The sequence below is a fragment of the Myodes glareolus genome, chromosome 7 (genome assembly GCF_982192425.1).
Source record: "Myodes glareolus chromosome 7, mMyoGla1.1, whole genome shotgun sequence".
In the NCBI taxonomy this organism is placed as follows: Eukaryota; Metazoa; Chordata; class Mammalia; order Rodentia; family Cricetidae; genus Myodes; species Myodes glareolus.
This window is the reverse complement of record NC_142032.1, coordinates 61653307-61668559: the sequence shown is the minus strand read 5'-3', so window position 1 is coordinate 61668559 and position 15253 is coordinate 61653307. Positions and strand designations below refer to the sequence as shown.

At 51.0% G+C, this 15253-nt stretch overlaps 1 protein-coding gene across 3 annotated transcripts in view; it reads left to right on the top strand.

Moving 5' to 3' along the window:
- The first annotated feature begins 3824 nt into the window (after positions 1 to 3824).
- Positions 3825 to 15253, top strand: part of Lsp1 (lymphocyte specific protein 1) — a 33763-nt gene continuing 22334 nt past the window's right edge. For 2 of the 3 annotated variants that reach the window (XM_048457998.3, XM_048457997.3), the window contains exon 1: positions 3825 to 3983. In XM_048457998.3, coding sequence (XP_048313955.3) covers positions 3916 to 3983 — 68 coding nt within the window. In that variant the 5' untranslated portion in view covers positions 3825 to 3915. Of the gene's footprint in view, positions 3984 to 14771; positions 15235 to 15253 lie in introns of those variants that run through there. The other variant, XM_085693380.2, reaches the window with a different exon arrangement.

Sequence of the window (15253 nt, the reverse complement as noted above, 5' to 3'; positions counted from 1 at the left end):
GTCTGTACCGGGTCAGTGGTGCCTGATGAATGGTGGAGTTTCTGAACCCACCGAGAGGTTGCAGTCTTTCTTCTCCATCAAAATGGAGTCAAAAGCAAGGTTGCTTGTGAAATAGTGTCGTCCAGAGCAATGCTCAGCCACCCCTGTTCTATACAATATGGAGTTACTTAGAGTAGGGCACAACCTGACCTCAGCAGAGGCTGACTAGGAAGTAGAAAAAAAAAACAAAAAACAGCCCAGAGACAAAAGCAGTGGGGCCTGGGAAGCTCTGCCCTTACTGACCTACTTCTGCCAGAGACTGGCCCCTCCTCAAAAGTCTTCACAGTCTGTGTGGGTAGCCTGCAAGAACAGCCTTCAAAATTAGCACCACAAAAGCCTGGGGTTGTAGCTCAGAGGTAGATCACCTGCCTAGCTTGTTTAAGGCCCTGGGTTTTATCACAGCAACAACAACAACCACACACACACACACACACACACACACACACACAGCAGAATGTCACTAATTAGGGACCTAGCATTCAAAACATGAGCCTGTGAGAGACACTTTCGATTTAAACTCTAAGAACGATGGACACATTTCTCTCATTCTGGAGGCAGAAGGCTAGACAGGTAGAGCAGGCACTGCTGGGCTAAGTGGGGGGAGAGGGGGAAAGGAATCTTTGCAGACTGTCTCAGCTTCTGTGGGACTGGTGACCCCTGTCTTGTAGAAACATCACCGATTTCTGCCTCCCCCCCACCCCGCGCTCTCTCTCTCTCTCTCTCTCTCTCTCTCTCTCTCTCTCTCTCTCTCTCTCTCTCTTGTGGTGTGTGTGTGTGTGTGTGTGTGTGTGTGTGTGTGTGGTGTGGTGTGGTGTGGTGTGTGTGTGTGTGTGTGTGTGTGTGCCCGTGCCCAAATTTCCTCTTTTTGTAAGGACACCAATCATATTGGAGCAGGCCCTTCCCCTCAATGACCTCATCCTAACTGGTTACATCTGCAACAAACCAATTTCCAAATAAGGTCACATTCTGAAGTCCTGCGTTTAGGACTTCAACATATGCATCTTGGAGTATGCAATTCAATCCTTAATGGGAGGGCTCAGACTCTGCATCTGCCTGGGAAGATGGAGACAGGCCAAACAGGCAGGGGCACCCTCTTTGATGGCTGGGGTCTGGGTGAAAGTCAGAGAAGGCAAAAATCTCCCAATTCAGGTGGAACTAGAACAGTGAATAGAGCAGCTCACACAGCACCCACATGTCCCAGGCATCTTGTGTACTCTCCACTGCTACACAGTACCCCTGAGGCAGGGTGACTTACAAAAAATAGAGATTTGCTTAGCTCTCAGCTCTGAAGGCTGGACATACAGGAGCATGGGGTTAACTCCTGCTCAGGCGGTCCTGGTGCTCATCAAATGACAAGACAGAAACCCTGTTAGAGAGGACTCATGTGAAAAAGTATGGAGCTGGGAGGTGGTGGCACAGGCCTTTACTCCCAACTTGGGAGGACAGAGACAGGTGGATCTTTGTGAGTTTGAGGCCAGCCTCGTCTATAAGAGTGAGTTCCAGGACAGGCCCCAAAGCTACACAGAGAAACCCGTGTGTGTGTGTGTGTGTGTGTGTGTGTGTGTGTGTGTGTGTGTGTGTTTGTGTGTGTGTGTGTTGGTAGGGCCTGAATTTCCCTTTGGAAGATGCTAGCTGATGAACAGGAGCTCTGAAAATTTGGAAGCCAGCCCAACCTATAGACAACCAATGGCTTCCACCTGCCCATTCCCCAGTCCTAACGCCCAGCGGGCCAGAGGAAGGTCATACATAGTAGTGGCTGGAATCCACAGAAAAGGTGTGTGGATGTGGAGGTCAGAGAAGAACCTGTGGAAATCAGTTCTCTCCTTTTACTAAGTGGGTCCCAGGGATTGAACTCAGATTATCAGGTCGGTCTCATGAGTACCTTTGCCCATGAAGTCATCTTGCTAGCCCAGAATTCACATTGACAGCAAAGTCATTTCCCTGATATGACTTAGGTGGAATACCCACACCCTTTTCAGGAGTCCTGCCCTCCACACTGCTACTCTTGGGGCAGACTTTATAACACTTCCGCTTTGGGAGATCCAGACTGGGACTTCCCCTTGGGCAGAAGTTGCCTTTGCAGGCCTGAAGAGTTTGTGCTAGCAGGATCTGAATTTCCCTCTGGAAGATAGATGTTGACTGCTGGATGAGAGGCCTTGAAGACTGGGAAGTCAGTCCAGCCTACAGACAGCCGCCACCTGCCCATCCCCCAGTCCTAAGGCCCAGCGAGCCAGAGAAAGGTCATACAGAATAGAGGCTGGGCTGGGTGGTGGTGGCACATGCCTTTAATCCCCGCACTCGGGAGGCAGAGGCAGGTGGATCTCTGTGAGTTCGAGGCCAGCCTGGGCTACAAGAGCTAGTTCCGGGACATGCTCCAAAGCTACAGAGAAACCCTGTCTTGAAAAACAAAAACAGACAAGCAAAAAGAATAGTGGTTGGAATCCACAGAAAAGGTGCCTGGATGGAGGAGCCCCGTGGCAGACATAGGAACCTGTGGGAACCCCTGAAGAGGTGTCATGACAGAACTGTCACAGCTCTGTCGCCTGCCACATGTGCTCCCAGCCACTTACCAACAGAGTACTTGGGAGGCTCCCAAGGAAGCAAAGTACAAAAAGGGACAGAAGGCTAAAGAGGAGGCAGACAGGGGTCTGGCCTAGCCTACTGGACACTGCTCACCTGGGTCTTCTTTGTGTCTCTTTCTCAGGATTGGGACAGAGTGAACCAGGCTTTGCCCACCATTAGATCACATGGGTAAGAAAGGACTCATGGCCTCCAGGCAGGTTTGCAAGCACTGGCCTGCTTCTGGATGTCACTCTAGGGTTCCACTGAGTTTCCCAACACCCCTAGGCTCTCTCCTGCACTCTTGTCCCTCTTCCCCTGAAAAACTTCACAGCTGGATTCCTGAGATTACCCACTGGCCTTTCTTTCTATCTCTTGGGCTAGCAGATCTGAAGCAGGGAGTCTCTGCCATGCTATGACTGCCCCAACTTGGCCCAGTGACACCTCAATCCAAGTACTGGAGCTCTAGAATCTGGTCTTCATACTCTCCAACATTCCTTGATGACCCAGAGTCCCTTGGGTTTCCTCCCAGAAGCCTCTGTTCATCCCCTGGTCCTGCTACTGTCCTGGTGATCTCAGGATAACCCATGACCCACTCCATTTTGGCTGGGAGCATCAACCAACTCTGAGAGTGGTTCCAAATACCCAGAGCACAAAAACAGGATTAAAGAGAACTGAACTGGCAGAGCAAGGAGATGCAGGTGTCCAGCAGCTAGGAGTGGGGACAGATTGAGGCAAGCTCTAGACCTACAGAGCGCCGTGTGTAGGATCCTGGACATGGCTGGAAAGCAAAGACGAGTTAAGAGTGTCCAAGGCCTTGAAGTCACAAGAACTGATTCCACCACGTTCTGTGAGCACACATGGAAGCACAGAGAATTTCCATGTAAAGCAGTTGAAAGCAGAGTCCACAGATGCTGAAGGGACCATGAATTCTGGACCCTCGGAGAGCTAGCTACTTTCAGAACTGCTGGCAGGAACCCTAGAGATACACAGGGTGTCCCAGCTACGTGAGCCGGAACTTTGAGGAGCATCTTTACCCACCTCTGCCCCCAGCCCTTTTCTGTCACCCCAGGCGGCTGCAGCTTGCTCAACACTTCCTGACAAGTGGTTTGGGTTTAGTTTTCTTCTTCTTCTTCTCTTGCAGCAACTTTGTCAAAAAACAACACCCCAACCCAAGTCCCAATAGGTTCCAAACCTCAACCTGCTACCGGAAGGAGGAAGTGAAACCTGCCGGGGTGGGGGTTCTAGGCCACGGCCCATCTACAGAAAAGCACTGGGAGCCACAAAGAGTGGAACCACACCAAAGACATCAGACCCATGGCGGAGGCTGCCAGCGATCCAAGCTGCGAGGAGCAGGAAGAGCTGCATGCAGAAGACAGCAAAGGGTAAGCCCCACAGCAGGCGGCTTGCTTTGTGCCAAGTCCTGCAGGGACAGAGTCTTGGAGAGTGGCTACCCACTGGGGATTTGGAGGTTCTGCAGAAACCCCCTCTTCACCATAGAGGTCTGTGTCTCTTCTATCTGCCTCTACAGCCTAACTGGCCTAACTGGGCAAGACTAGATCCCTGGCTAGGGTCCATAGCCAGAACAAAGTGGGTAGATGCTTGGGGTGGAAGGAACTGGGCATGCCTGGATGTGGCCTGATCAGTGGGCCACTGTTGAGACAGCAACAGTTATGTTGGGAGAAACTGGAGTTGTTGTGAATCTTGGCCAGGCTGCTGACTCCTCACCAGTAGGTTTGTCTGAGGGGTGTGGCCTGCCTTGAGATACTCAGGGGTGGTCGGGTCTCAGAGGTTCCCAAAGCTGCTGTGAGATGATTCTCAATGGCCCCTTGTGGACCAGACACTGTTGTTGGGTACAGTGGGTATGGGAAGGGAATATCAGAGGAAGTAAAGGAGCCACTCCTCTGCCACAGACAGAGGTGAGCAGAGGCCCATTGACTGTCAGTTGCCTAAGGGTATCTGTGAGTTAAAGAACTGCTAAGTTCTGCCCTGTGTTGGGTCATAAGCTGGGGGTCATGGGACGGGACTGTCAGTAGGCAGACATGGAGACTAAGTCAAGCCGTGTGTGCCTGCTCTGCTCAGTTGTAGGAACAGGTCTCAGAAGAAAGTGTCAGGTCTCTGGGCCAGGCTGAGACAGAAGGGGACATTCTACAGTCAGGGACTAGAGGCCTCATGGGAGCAGGATGTGGGGGCTGTGGTCCAGGTGTGTAAGAGGAAGGGGAAGGAGGTAAGACCTCGAGAGTCCTAGAGCCTGCTGCTGGTGATGTCAGGCTGTCCAGGAAGGTGTGGCCCTTGGGGTTCACCCACAGGCTCAAAGAGCGAAGGCCACCTCAGCAGGTGTTGCAGAGTCATGCAGGCCCAGACAGCCTTGTAAAATGGAGTCAGGCTCCAGATCTTGGACAGAGACAGGAATCCCTCAGTCCTATCAGATAATGGCAAAGAGGCCTCACTGTGAGGGGAGCATGTTGGGGGCAGAGGGCCAACCTCAGGCTCCCCACTTTCCTGATAGGCCCTAGTTGGAAAACTGTCCAGTGAACCCTCCAGCCAGGAAAGGAGTCTGAGGCTAAACAGAGGCTGGCCTGGCCTGGGTCAGCATCCTTGTGCCAGCCTGGGGTTTCCAGGGCCACATTATCCCCAGAAAGGCTCTGTGAGAGCTGTCTCCTGGGACAGGGGACATGTATCATGAGGGCCCAAGAAGGGCTCTAAGGACACTCTGCCCAGGCTGGGTAAGGACACAAGTTATGGGGTGTGTAGAACAGGGAGATCGGGCGACAGCTGTGACCCTGTTCAGAAATGTCCTCACGTCAGTCCCCTGCCACCTTGTGCCCATAGAAGGGCAGACACAAGCAGTCCTGCCGGCCCCGCCCTCCTCCTGGGCCCTTCCTCGGCCCCCTCTCTTCAGCTGTCTCAAATGCCGAGGTCTAGGCAACACAGTCAAGGGTGCCCACAGCTCTGGCAGGCACAGCAGATCCCTGGGCATCTTACTGTAGGACTGGGGATGGACTGCACCTGTGCCTGTCTGTCAACAACTGCTGTTCCACAGTTCTAAGACCTCAGCGGGCCTGGGAATCCCCTAGAGATGTCCTCCCCAAAATGGTGGAAGAAAGAGAACAAAGCACACCGCTGACCTTTCAGAATGAAACCGAGACCCAGGGAGAGGTGGAACTGCCCTTTCACAGGGTGACTCAGGGGCCGGGGATTCTCCTGTTTAAAGTGGTAAGAGGTCCCTGGTGCCCAGCGGGGGATTTTTGGCCTAATAATTCCCTGCTCAGGAAACCCCAGAAGGCCAGAACTGAGCAGGGTCAGTTTGGGATGGAACAGATCAGGGGGTCCCCACCCCATGTGCCCATAGAGGACCAGGCATACCAGGCAGAGGCCAAGTCGCATCAGGGCCCCTCTCTCCGCCGAGCTCGTGGTGCGCAAATGGGGAGGCGGAGAAGGGCAGGCGCCCTCATACCTGTCCAAGTATACCAGGGTGAGCATAGTGGGATGCATGTGCATGCCAGGCCCAAGGTGGGCAGGCTAAGGCCAAGCCCCTCTCACAGAGCCCTCAGATGACTGGAGTGCTACTGTGTACCACTCCAGTGTTCCCACGTCGTTGATACAGGACGGCCACTCTTCCTCTGGTGGAGTGCTCTCTCTTTGTCTGTCTACCCAACACAGGGTCATTAGCTTGTTCCTGTCCTCTGGGAGCAGGGTGTGGCATCTCCACAGGGCTGCGAATGGCTCTTCTGGGACTGCTGGGTGACACCAAGGGAAGGAAACCAACCCTCAACCCCCCTACAACTCCACTGCGCAGTATCTCGAGAGCTATGGGCAGTCATGTAGCTCACAGATACTGGCTCAGCATGCCTTTAAGGGCCTCAGAGTCCATCATTATCCATGTCATGGAACCCCAATTCTACGTGGAGCCATGGCTCCTCTCACTGGGGGCAAACTCAGGTGGACAGATATTCTCTGCACAGGCCTGGTTCTCTCTACCTGGCTGCCTGTTTCCCTCAAGTACATGGTTCATCTGACCCCTGGGATGTCTGTACCCTGATTTCCTTAGCATATGATGCTGCTTTGATAAGGGCCCTGCTCCAGGTCGCTATCTACCCTGGAAAGCTTTCTGACCTAATCCCACACCTACTGACCAATAGGACAACCTGAGGGTCACCTAGGCAGGGTTTCTTCCTTCCTGGATCACCTGTTCCTCTGATCCTCAGAGGGCCTTGCACAATATTGAGAGCCTTGATCCGAGAGGCTGTAGCCCAGTGGAGCGATTCCTCCATCCTTGCCCTCCCAGGGTGTGCGCTGAAGATGGGAAGATTAGAAGCTCAGGCCTGGAGCTCTCTACACAGATGGCAGAGCTGAGCCAGGTTAGACCAAGTCAGGGCTTCCTCAAGACAGAGGGAGGTCAAGCTTTACCCAGACAACGTCTTCCTCCTGGTGGATCCTAGGTTTTCTCTCACCTTCCCTCCAGCTCCTTCAGATCCCCATCTTGGCTTGAGGAGGGGAAACCAGACACCTGGTACTTTTGAGACATCACAGACCTACCTTTGCTGAGTCCAGAAGCTCTCATATTGCCCTGTCTGCTTGAGGTAGGCAGTGTTGGGAAAAGCCTGGAACAGATGGCCCAACACAGGATGGTCCTGGCAGGGTGACATTACTACTGTATCAGTAGTTGCCTATGCCTCAGTTTCCCTGAGAGGGTTATGACAGGGTTTGGTGAGCCTTAAAGAAGTAGGGGCGTGCTCGGGGATGAGACCCAGGGGAGGTAGACCAGGCCTTTTCCTCTGAGAACTTGAGCTATTGGGATTGGGGTTGAGATGAGGTAAGGGGGAGAAGATAAAGGGTCACCATCCAGTGCCTCAGTTTCCTCATCTGCAACTGCTCAGACCTAGCATTCATGACCTGAGTGTTCTTGCCGAGTTCTTTAAAGACTCCAGCATGCAAAGATCTTGTACACCATCCCCCCAAGAGTGGCCGTTTTAGAGAAGGTTTACTGTGACTAGACATGCCCTCTGTGTGTTTTGGGGGAGGGGCTGAGAACTGGGTTAGGCTGTACCAAACTGCTTCTTAGGGTACCCTGGTGAGAATCCCCAGAGTGCACCCACTGTTCTGTGAAGGCAGTTGACAAAGAACTAGTGATCTTTGTGGGACATAGACTAGGTCAGGGTGAGGGCTACTCTGCTGGTGGCAAGTGCTTTGTGGGGACATCCCAGGCTGGGGTACGAGTGTTCTGTCAGGCACGGTCTAGGCCAGTATAGGCCTGGGTCTCTGCATCTACTCCGGTAGCACTGGACGGCGGAGCTATGGGGGATTCTTCTGGGTCTAAGAAGCCCCAGTCTGTATAAGGACGCATGATAACTCTTAGGTAGGTTCTCATTGGCCTTGAGGCATCAGGGCCTCTCTTTGGATGGCAGCCCTTTGATGTCTGCAGAGACAGGTTTGGATAAAGGAGCTGCCTGGTCACAGCCCAGCCCATTTCCCAGGATTAGGTTTTCACTATCCAGACACTTAAAAAAAAAAAAAAAAGTTTCTCAAGACAGGGTTTCTCTCTGTAACTATCATTGCTGTCCTAGAACTCACTCATGTAGACCAGGCTGGCCTCAAACTCATGGAAATCCACCAGCCTCTGCCTTCTGACAGCCGGGATTAAAGGCATGCACCACCACTGCCTGACTAGGCAGTCACTCATACCTAGTGTCAAGGTACTAGCCAAGAGAGAAGGGGCTGGAGGTTTAGAGTATAGGAGTTTGAGAGAAAAAAAATTGGTGGGTCAAGAAAGCTCTTGGTCCTTTCTGGTGGCCAGGTCAGTTTTACCAGACTCCATTTGCTGACCACCTCCAAGTTGGGAAGTTGTAAGTTGGCAGGGAATGAAGACTATCTGCCTCCATCGATTGGCAGGCAGTCAACTGGTGTAACTATCTGCAAAATCAAGATGCCTCTGTTCCCTCTGAGCCCCCCCTCCTCACATCAGAGTTCCTCAGAGATGGAACAAGTTAGGTTGTCGGCAGTAAATATGGGGTCAGCACAAACGCCAGCCCAATGTGACCAGGTACTATAGGAAGGTTGTCTAGAATGTCCAGGAGATCCTATCTGCCATGGGTGAGATGGATCTTATATCCAAATCTCCTTCCACAGCCTTGATTTTACAGCTGCCACCTGGATGAGTACATGAAGATGGGGTCCCATCCCTAGCAGATGGGATCTCAGGTTCACACCCTTCTATCCCACAGGGAGCAGATCCACCTTCCCATTCCAAGGTGGTTGTACACTTACTCTTTCCTAAAGGCAGCCTACTGTGTGTGGTTAGCTTCTGAGAAAGTCAACACTGCCTCCTCCTGCCTCTCTTCTCTCCTGTCATCTCCTCTTCTCTCCTCTCCTTTCTTTCCCCTATTTCTTTTTCTCCTCTTCCCCCTCCTCTCTCTTCTTCTCTTCCTCTTCTCTCTTCCTTTCCTCTCCTTCTCCTTCTCTCTATTCTCTCCTCCTTTTTCCCCTCCTCCTTTCCCCCTTCTCATCCTTTTCTCCCCTACCTCCCATCTCTCCCTCCTCTCCCAGGAACCTCTCCCCAAAAGAGCAATAGAACTCAAGACAGATGGATCTAGCTAGTTTATTCCAAAGAAATCTGGAAAGACTCTGTTGCCCTTTCTCCTAGTCCCAGCTCCAACCACACTTCATCACCACACCCAGCTCCCTGGCTCCGCCTTTATCTCTGGCCCACCAGACCTTGCTTGGAAAGGGGAACATGGGGAGCTGATGAGTGCAGGAAGCATTAGGAGGCCTCCCACTATGTAAATCAGAGCCACACTGCTATTAAATGCCACCATCCAGGGCCCCTCCACCAGTACGGCTTACTGGGTCTTTCTCCATGTAGTCCACTGGTCTGTGAGCATATTTTCTAGGGGCTGGAAAGATGTATGGACAAGAGAATATATCTGAGCTAAGGTGGTAGTGCACACCTTTAATCCCAGCACTTGGGAGGCAGAGGCAAGTGGGTCTCTGTGAGTTCAAGGCTATCTTGGTCTACAGAGTGAGTTCTAGGACAGCCAGAGCTATACAGAAAAACCCTGTCTGGAAAAATCCAAGAGAAAGAGAGAAAGAGAGAGACATAGACAGAGACAGAGAATATCTGTGCCTCCCAAGTTCTGTTTATGGTCTATTATGGGAGGGACCTGACCTCCTGAAACTTTATTCTTGAGTCATGAGTTTTTAGGCTATGTCTTAGTCATAGAAGAAAGGAAATAAGAAAATAAAAGAAGAAATGAATGGCAGAGAAACATATAAATACAAGGAAAGCTGAATGAAGAAGGAAGCATGGGAATTGTTAGGTGGGTAGATGGATGAGTGTGTGGATGGGTAGGTAGATAGATGGGTATGTGGATAGATATGCGGACAGATCAATAAATGCACAGGTGAATGGATACATAAATGTATGTATGGATGGATGGACAGATGGATTAGATGGACTGAATGATGAATGAGTGGGTAGATGGATAGATGGGTAGGTGAGTGGGTGGATGAATAGGAAGTGGATGAATAGATGGATATATAGGCAGGTGGATAAATGTATGGACAGATGGGTGGGTGGAAGAATGGGGTGAATGAATGACTGAATGGGGGTGGACAGATGAGTGGGGATGGGTGGATGGATGGGTGAATAGGTGAATGGGTGAGTGGGTAGATGAATGAATGAATGGGTGTATGGGTGAATGAGTGAGTGGAGTTAGATGAATGAGTAGATAGGTGGATAAATAAATGGGTGGGTGATTGAATACTGAAAGTTACATGGGTAGGTGGATGGGTAGATGGGTGAATGAGTGACTGATTAGATGGGTGAATGAGTAGGTGGAAGAATTATGGGTGGATGGCTGTAAGGATAGATGGATTGAAAAACAGGTAGACAAATGGGCAGATATGTGGGTGGGTGGATTAATGGATGGACTGATGGATGGATGGATGGATGGATGGATGGATGGATGGATGGATGGGATATACAGATGGATGAATGGGTGGATATATGGGTGGGTGTATGGATGGGGTGAATAGATGGATGTGGGATGAACGGATGCATTGATGAGTGAGTGGGTGGGTTGATGAATGGGTCGATATATGGGTGGATGGATGGGTGAGCAGGTGGTTGAATGGATGGATGGGTGGATGAATTGATAGATGGATGAATAAGTGGATGGGTGGATATAGGAATGGGTGAGTGGATAACTGAATGTTGGTGAATATAAGGATGAGAAGATGGGTGGCTGGATGGATAGATAAGTGAGTGGGTGAGTGGATAGATGAATGAATAAATGTGATATGAATAAATAGAAAGTAATGGATGGATGGATGGGTAAACGTGTGAGTTGGTAGTTAGATGGATGGGTGAATATGTAGATTGGTGGATAGATGGATGAGGAGTAAATGGATGAGGGGTGGATAGATGAATGACTGGATGGGTGGATATATGGGTGGATGGATGACCAGGGAGCATATAAATGGGTGGATGGGTGAGAGAATGAGTGGATGGGTAGGTGGATAAATGGGTTGATATATGAGTGAATGGATTGATGGATAAATGGATGGATGAGTAGATAGGTGGATGTACAATGGGTTGGATAGATGAATGTGGGATGAATGAATGACTGAATGTTGGTGGATATATAGATGGGTGGATGGATTAGGGAATAGGTAGATGGGGGTTGTACAGATGGATTGATGAGTGGGTGGATATATGGGTAGGTGAATGGGTGAGTTGATGGATGAGGGGTAGATAGATGACTTGATGAGTGGGTAGATTAATAGGGGGTGGATGGATGGAAAGGTGAATGAATGAATGAATGAGTAGGTGGATGGGTTGTATATGAGTGAGCAGATGAATGGACAGTTGAATGGATGGACAGTCGGGTAGATATACGGGTGAACAATATAAGGGTGAGTGGGTGGATAGGTGGATTGATATATAGGTGGATGGATAGATGATATATGGGTGAGAAGGCAGACGGATAGAAATGTAGGTGGTTGGATGAATGTGGGGTGGATGAGTGTGATGAGTGGTTTGTAGACGGGTGTGAGTAGATAGATGAATTAGTAGGTAAGTGGGTAGATGGATGGTTGGATGCATGGATGGATGGGGATTGGATAGATAGGTGAATGAGTGAGTGGATGGGTGAGTGGGGGTTGAACTATAGATGGATGGATGCATGCATGGGATAGATAAATGGATACATTGGAGGATGGTATTTAGGATGAAAGAATAAGTGGATGAAAGAGGAGGTAGATAGGACATAAATAAGTGACTGGACAGATATAATATCAAGAGAAGCAAACATATGTCTGTAAATAAATAATAGATAGATACAATAATAGATTATAGTGGCAAGATAAACAGATAACAAATAAATAAAATGGATAAATTGGTAAGGGATGGACTTTTGGAGACACAGATGTGTGAAAAGACATCTCTCCATCATAAATGTTGTACTATGTTTCTGGAATACTTTCTCCCACTGTGAGGAAGTCAGTCAGTTTCTCTTCTTTTTCTTCTCTCTCTCTCTCTCTTTCTCTCTCTCTCTCCTTCTCTCTCTCTCCCTCTTTCCCTCCTTCTTAAACTAGGAAATGCTTATTCCTTCCCACTAAGCTTTTCTTCCCCATTGGTCCCCCGTGCTCCTCTTTCCATGCCCGTACCCTGACTCCTACTTTCAGCAGCATTAACCATCATCGGCAATGTGTTCATCCATATATCCTTGTTTGTTCCCACTGGAATGTCAGCATCATGAGTGTTGGAGACTGGTGCTGAATTCCCAGCACATTGGAAATTATTGTAATTCAATTTGTGTTTCTTGAATAAACATATGGATTGGTGGACAAAAGTGTGGCTAATTGAGTGTACATGTGAGTGGAAGGATGACGGGGGGAAGAGTGGCTGATGAGGACTGGGTTGGGGGCTGATTTCCCATACATAGTGTACTGACTTGCTTTGAGGACCGTGCACACAGTATCACACAAACAGATGTGTGCTGCTAGGTGTGCAGTTTCCTAGGTGAGGAGATGCCTAGAAAGGTGGATTTATGAACTAGTATGGAAAAGATATAAAGAAAAGAGTTGATGGGTTGGTAAGTGATACCTAAAAATGCAAGCACCATAAACACAAGGTGGATGGATGGATGGGTGCGTGGATGAATGGGTGGATAGGTGGGTGGGTGGGTAGATGGGTCTTTGAGAGTGAGTTATGAGTGAGCGGGTGTATGAGTGAGTGTATAGATACGTGTATGGATGTATGGATTAATGGGTGGGTAGGTGGACAAGTAACAGACAACAATGCTAGTAGCAAATGTTCTGCTCACTTGTCCATACATATCATGGCTTCAAAGCCTTAAATTGTTCTACATCTCTTTGTAGGAACTCCCCTCCTCCCAATTAAGGCAGTCCTCCCCTGCCTGGAAACATTCTTCCTCTTTTTGAACCCAAATTTCCCTGACCACATGTCTTTTCTGACTGTCTAGTTGGAATAGGAACAGGGCCGTGGAGGTGGTGAGATGAACCGTGGTGCAGGCGCAGTGCAAGCTGGTTCCGCTGGGTGATCCCCTCAGCATGGGCTCACCAGAGGGAGGTTCATCCCAGCCCCATCCTCATTACTTCAGAATGTGCTGTTTATTATGTCTCTGCGCTGTTGGAGAGGGCAGTGGACTCTGCTGTCTCTGCTATACACCCTGGCTCCATCTCCTCCTGGGAGAGGCTGGGGGAGGGAGATGCTGTAACCGCTGTCTTCAGAACAGCTGGATCTCATCCTGTAGCAAGTGTGGCAGAAAAGGTGGGTAGCCAGCTTTTTGGTTGCTGCAGATTAGAACTGTGGATCCATGGGACACGGTATCTGTGTTGTCACCTTAAGGAACATACCTCCTTCGCACCAGTAATCCGTTCATGAGACTCCAACTCCCTCCTCTGTCCTCAGTAGTCTTGAGATTTCTTGTACTCTGACTTCCTGGCCTACCTGGAGGTCACAGTAACTCATGTGTGTCCAGTCTTCCAGTACAGAGACGGAGTACAACTGGGGATCAGATGTGTGCAGGGAGACGCAGTGGGGCAGTTGTTGGCAGTCAATAGACCCAACTATGGTCTTGGTTCTGCCAGACTCTGGCTCTGTGACCTGGCACAGTGCTGTTGGCCAGCCTTGATTTTCCCATCTGGCTCATGGGTCTAGCAATACTGCTCGTCCGCAGCTATGAGTGTGAATGTTCTGAGAAGCCACCAGATGCAAGCTCACTCGCCCAGAACTGGCCCATGGCAACTTCCTCCCAGCCCAGCCACTAGCCTCCAGTGTTCTCCAGTGAGTCACAGTGACTAAGCCCAACCAGAAAAACAATGGGCTGGGCTGCTTGTCCCTGGGTCTGAGCCAGAGGATAGGGTAGGGGGCTGGCTGGTGAGGGCACCGACCACCCGGGTACCCTCCACCACTTTCAGAACTTTCGCTCTCTACACCAACGAAGATGCTCTCTGTGGTGTCTATACATCCCTGCTCTGAATACAGCCTGAGGTTCTGGGGAGGGCAGTAGCCTCCCAACTAGGCGACCTGGGAAGATTCCTGGGGTGCCCAGCCTCCCCTGGAGGTTATACAAGAGCAGAGAGCTGGGAATAAACAGAGGGAAAAAGAAGACCCAGAGGGGGGAGAAGAAGGAGGGGGAGGAGGGAGAAAAAGAAGGGAGGGAAAAGAAGGGGGGAGGGAAGGTAGGAGGGAGACTGAGATAGGAGTGAAAACGCCAGAAGAGAAGAAAAGGGCAAGGAGGGGCAGTCAGCCAGGTCAGGGGCAATTGAGGCCCAGACCTGGGAGGAGAGAGCCAGGGTCAGTGAGAGCAGGACTCAGAGCAAAGACCAGCAGCCAGGCAGAGATGGGCAAGAGACTTTGTGAATGGGGAGGTGACCTATGGGCCAGTCACCCAGAGTGGAGTGGTGGGCAGAGAGGTGGGAAGTGGCAGAAGCTGCCAAGATGGTCTGAGGGGGGCATACTACCATGCTGCCCACAAGCGGGCGTGGAGGTCCAGCCAGGCCCCCACACTGCGGGGCTGGGAGGGTTTCTCTCTGACATTTTTACTAGTCTCGGAAGGAGGAGGAGGTGGTGGAGGTGGAGGAGACCAAGGGGGCGGAGAAGGGGGCTGGGGGACAAAAGGAAAGCAGCTGCTAGGCATCCCGAGAAAGGAGAGGGGAGAGAGACCCACAGAGACAGGGTCCAGGGACAGTGGAAGGGCCTGGGGCTGCCATCTGGGAGCCAGCCCCACACCCCCGTCCCCAGGGGCTGGAGGGGCTGAGACAGACAGACATCCTTCAGACAGATAGAGCAGACAAGGAAGGGGTGTCAGAGACAGAGAGACCAGACAGACTGACAGGAGACGGGGAGAGGGACAAGAACACAAAGAGGACAGGGAGAAGAGAGAGGGCAGGGCAAAGGAGAGGAGAGGAAGGGAAAGAGAAAGAAAGGAGAGGAGAGGAGAGCAGAGTTTTTGGGCCACAGCACCAGGAGCCTTTGAAGCTGCAGGCGGTGTCCCCAGGGCCAGGGGTCAGGCCAGGTCACCAGCATCGTCGCGGGCAGGCCCGCAGCATGAATGGCCCCGCACTCCTGAGGAGAAATGCTAGCAAACGGGGCCTGGAGAAGCTGCTGAGGTAGGTCCCTCCCAGCCCA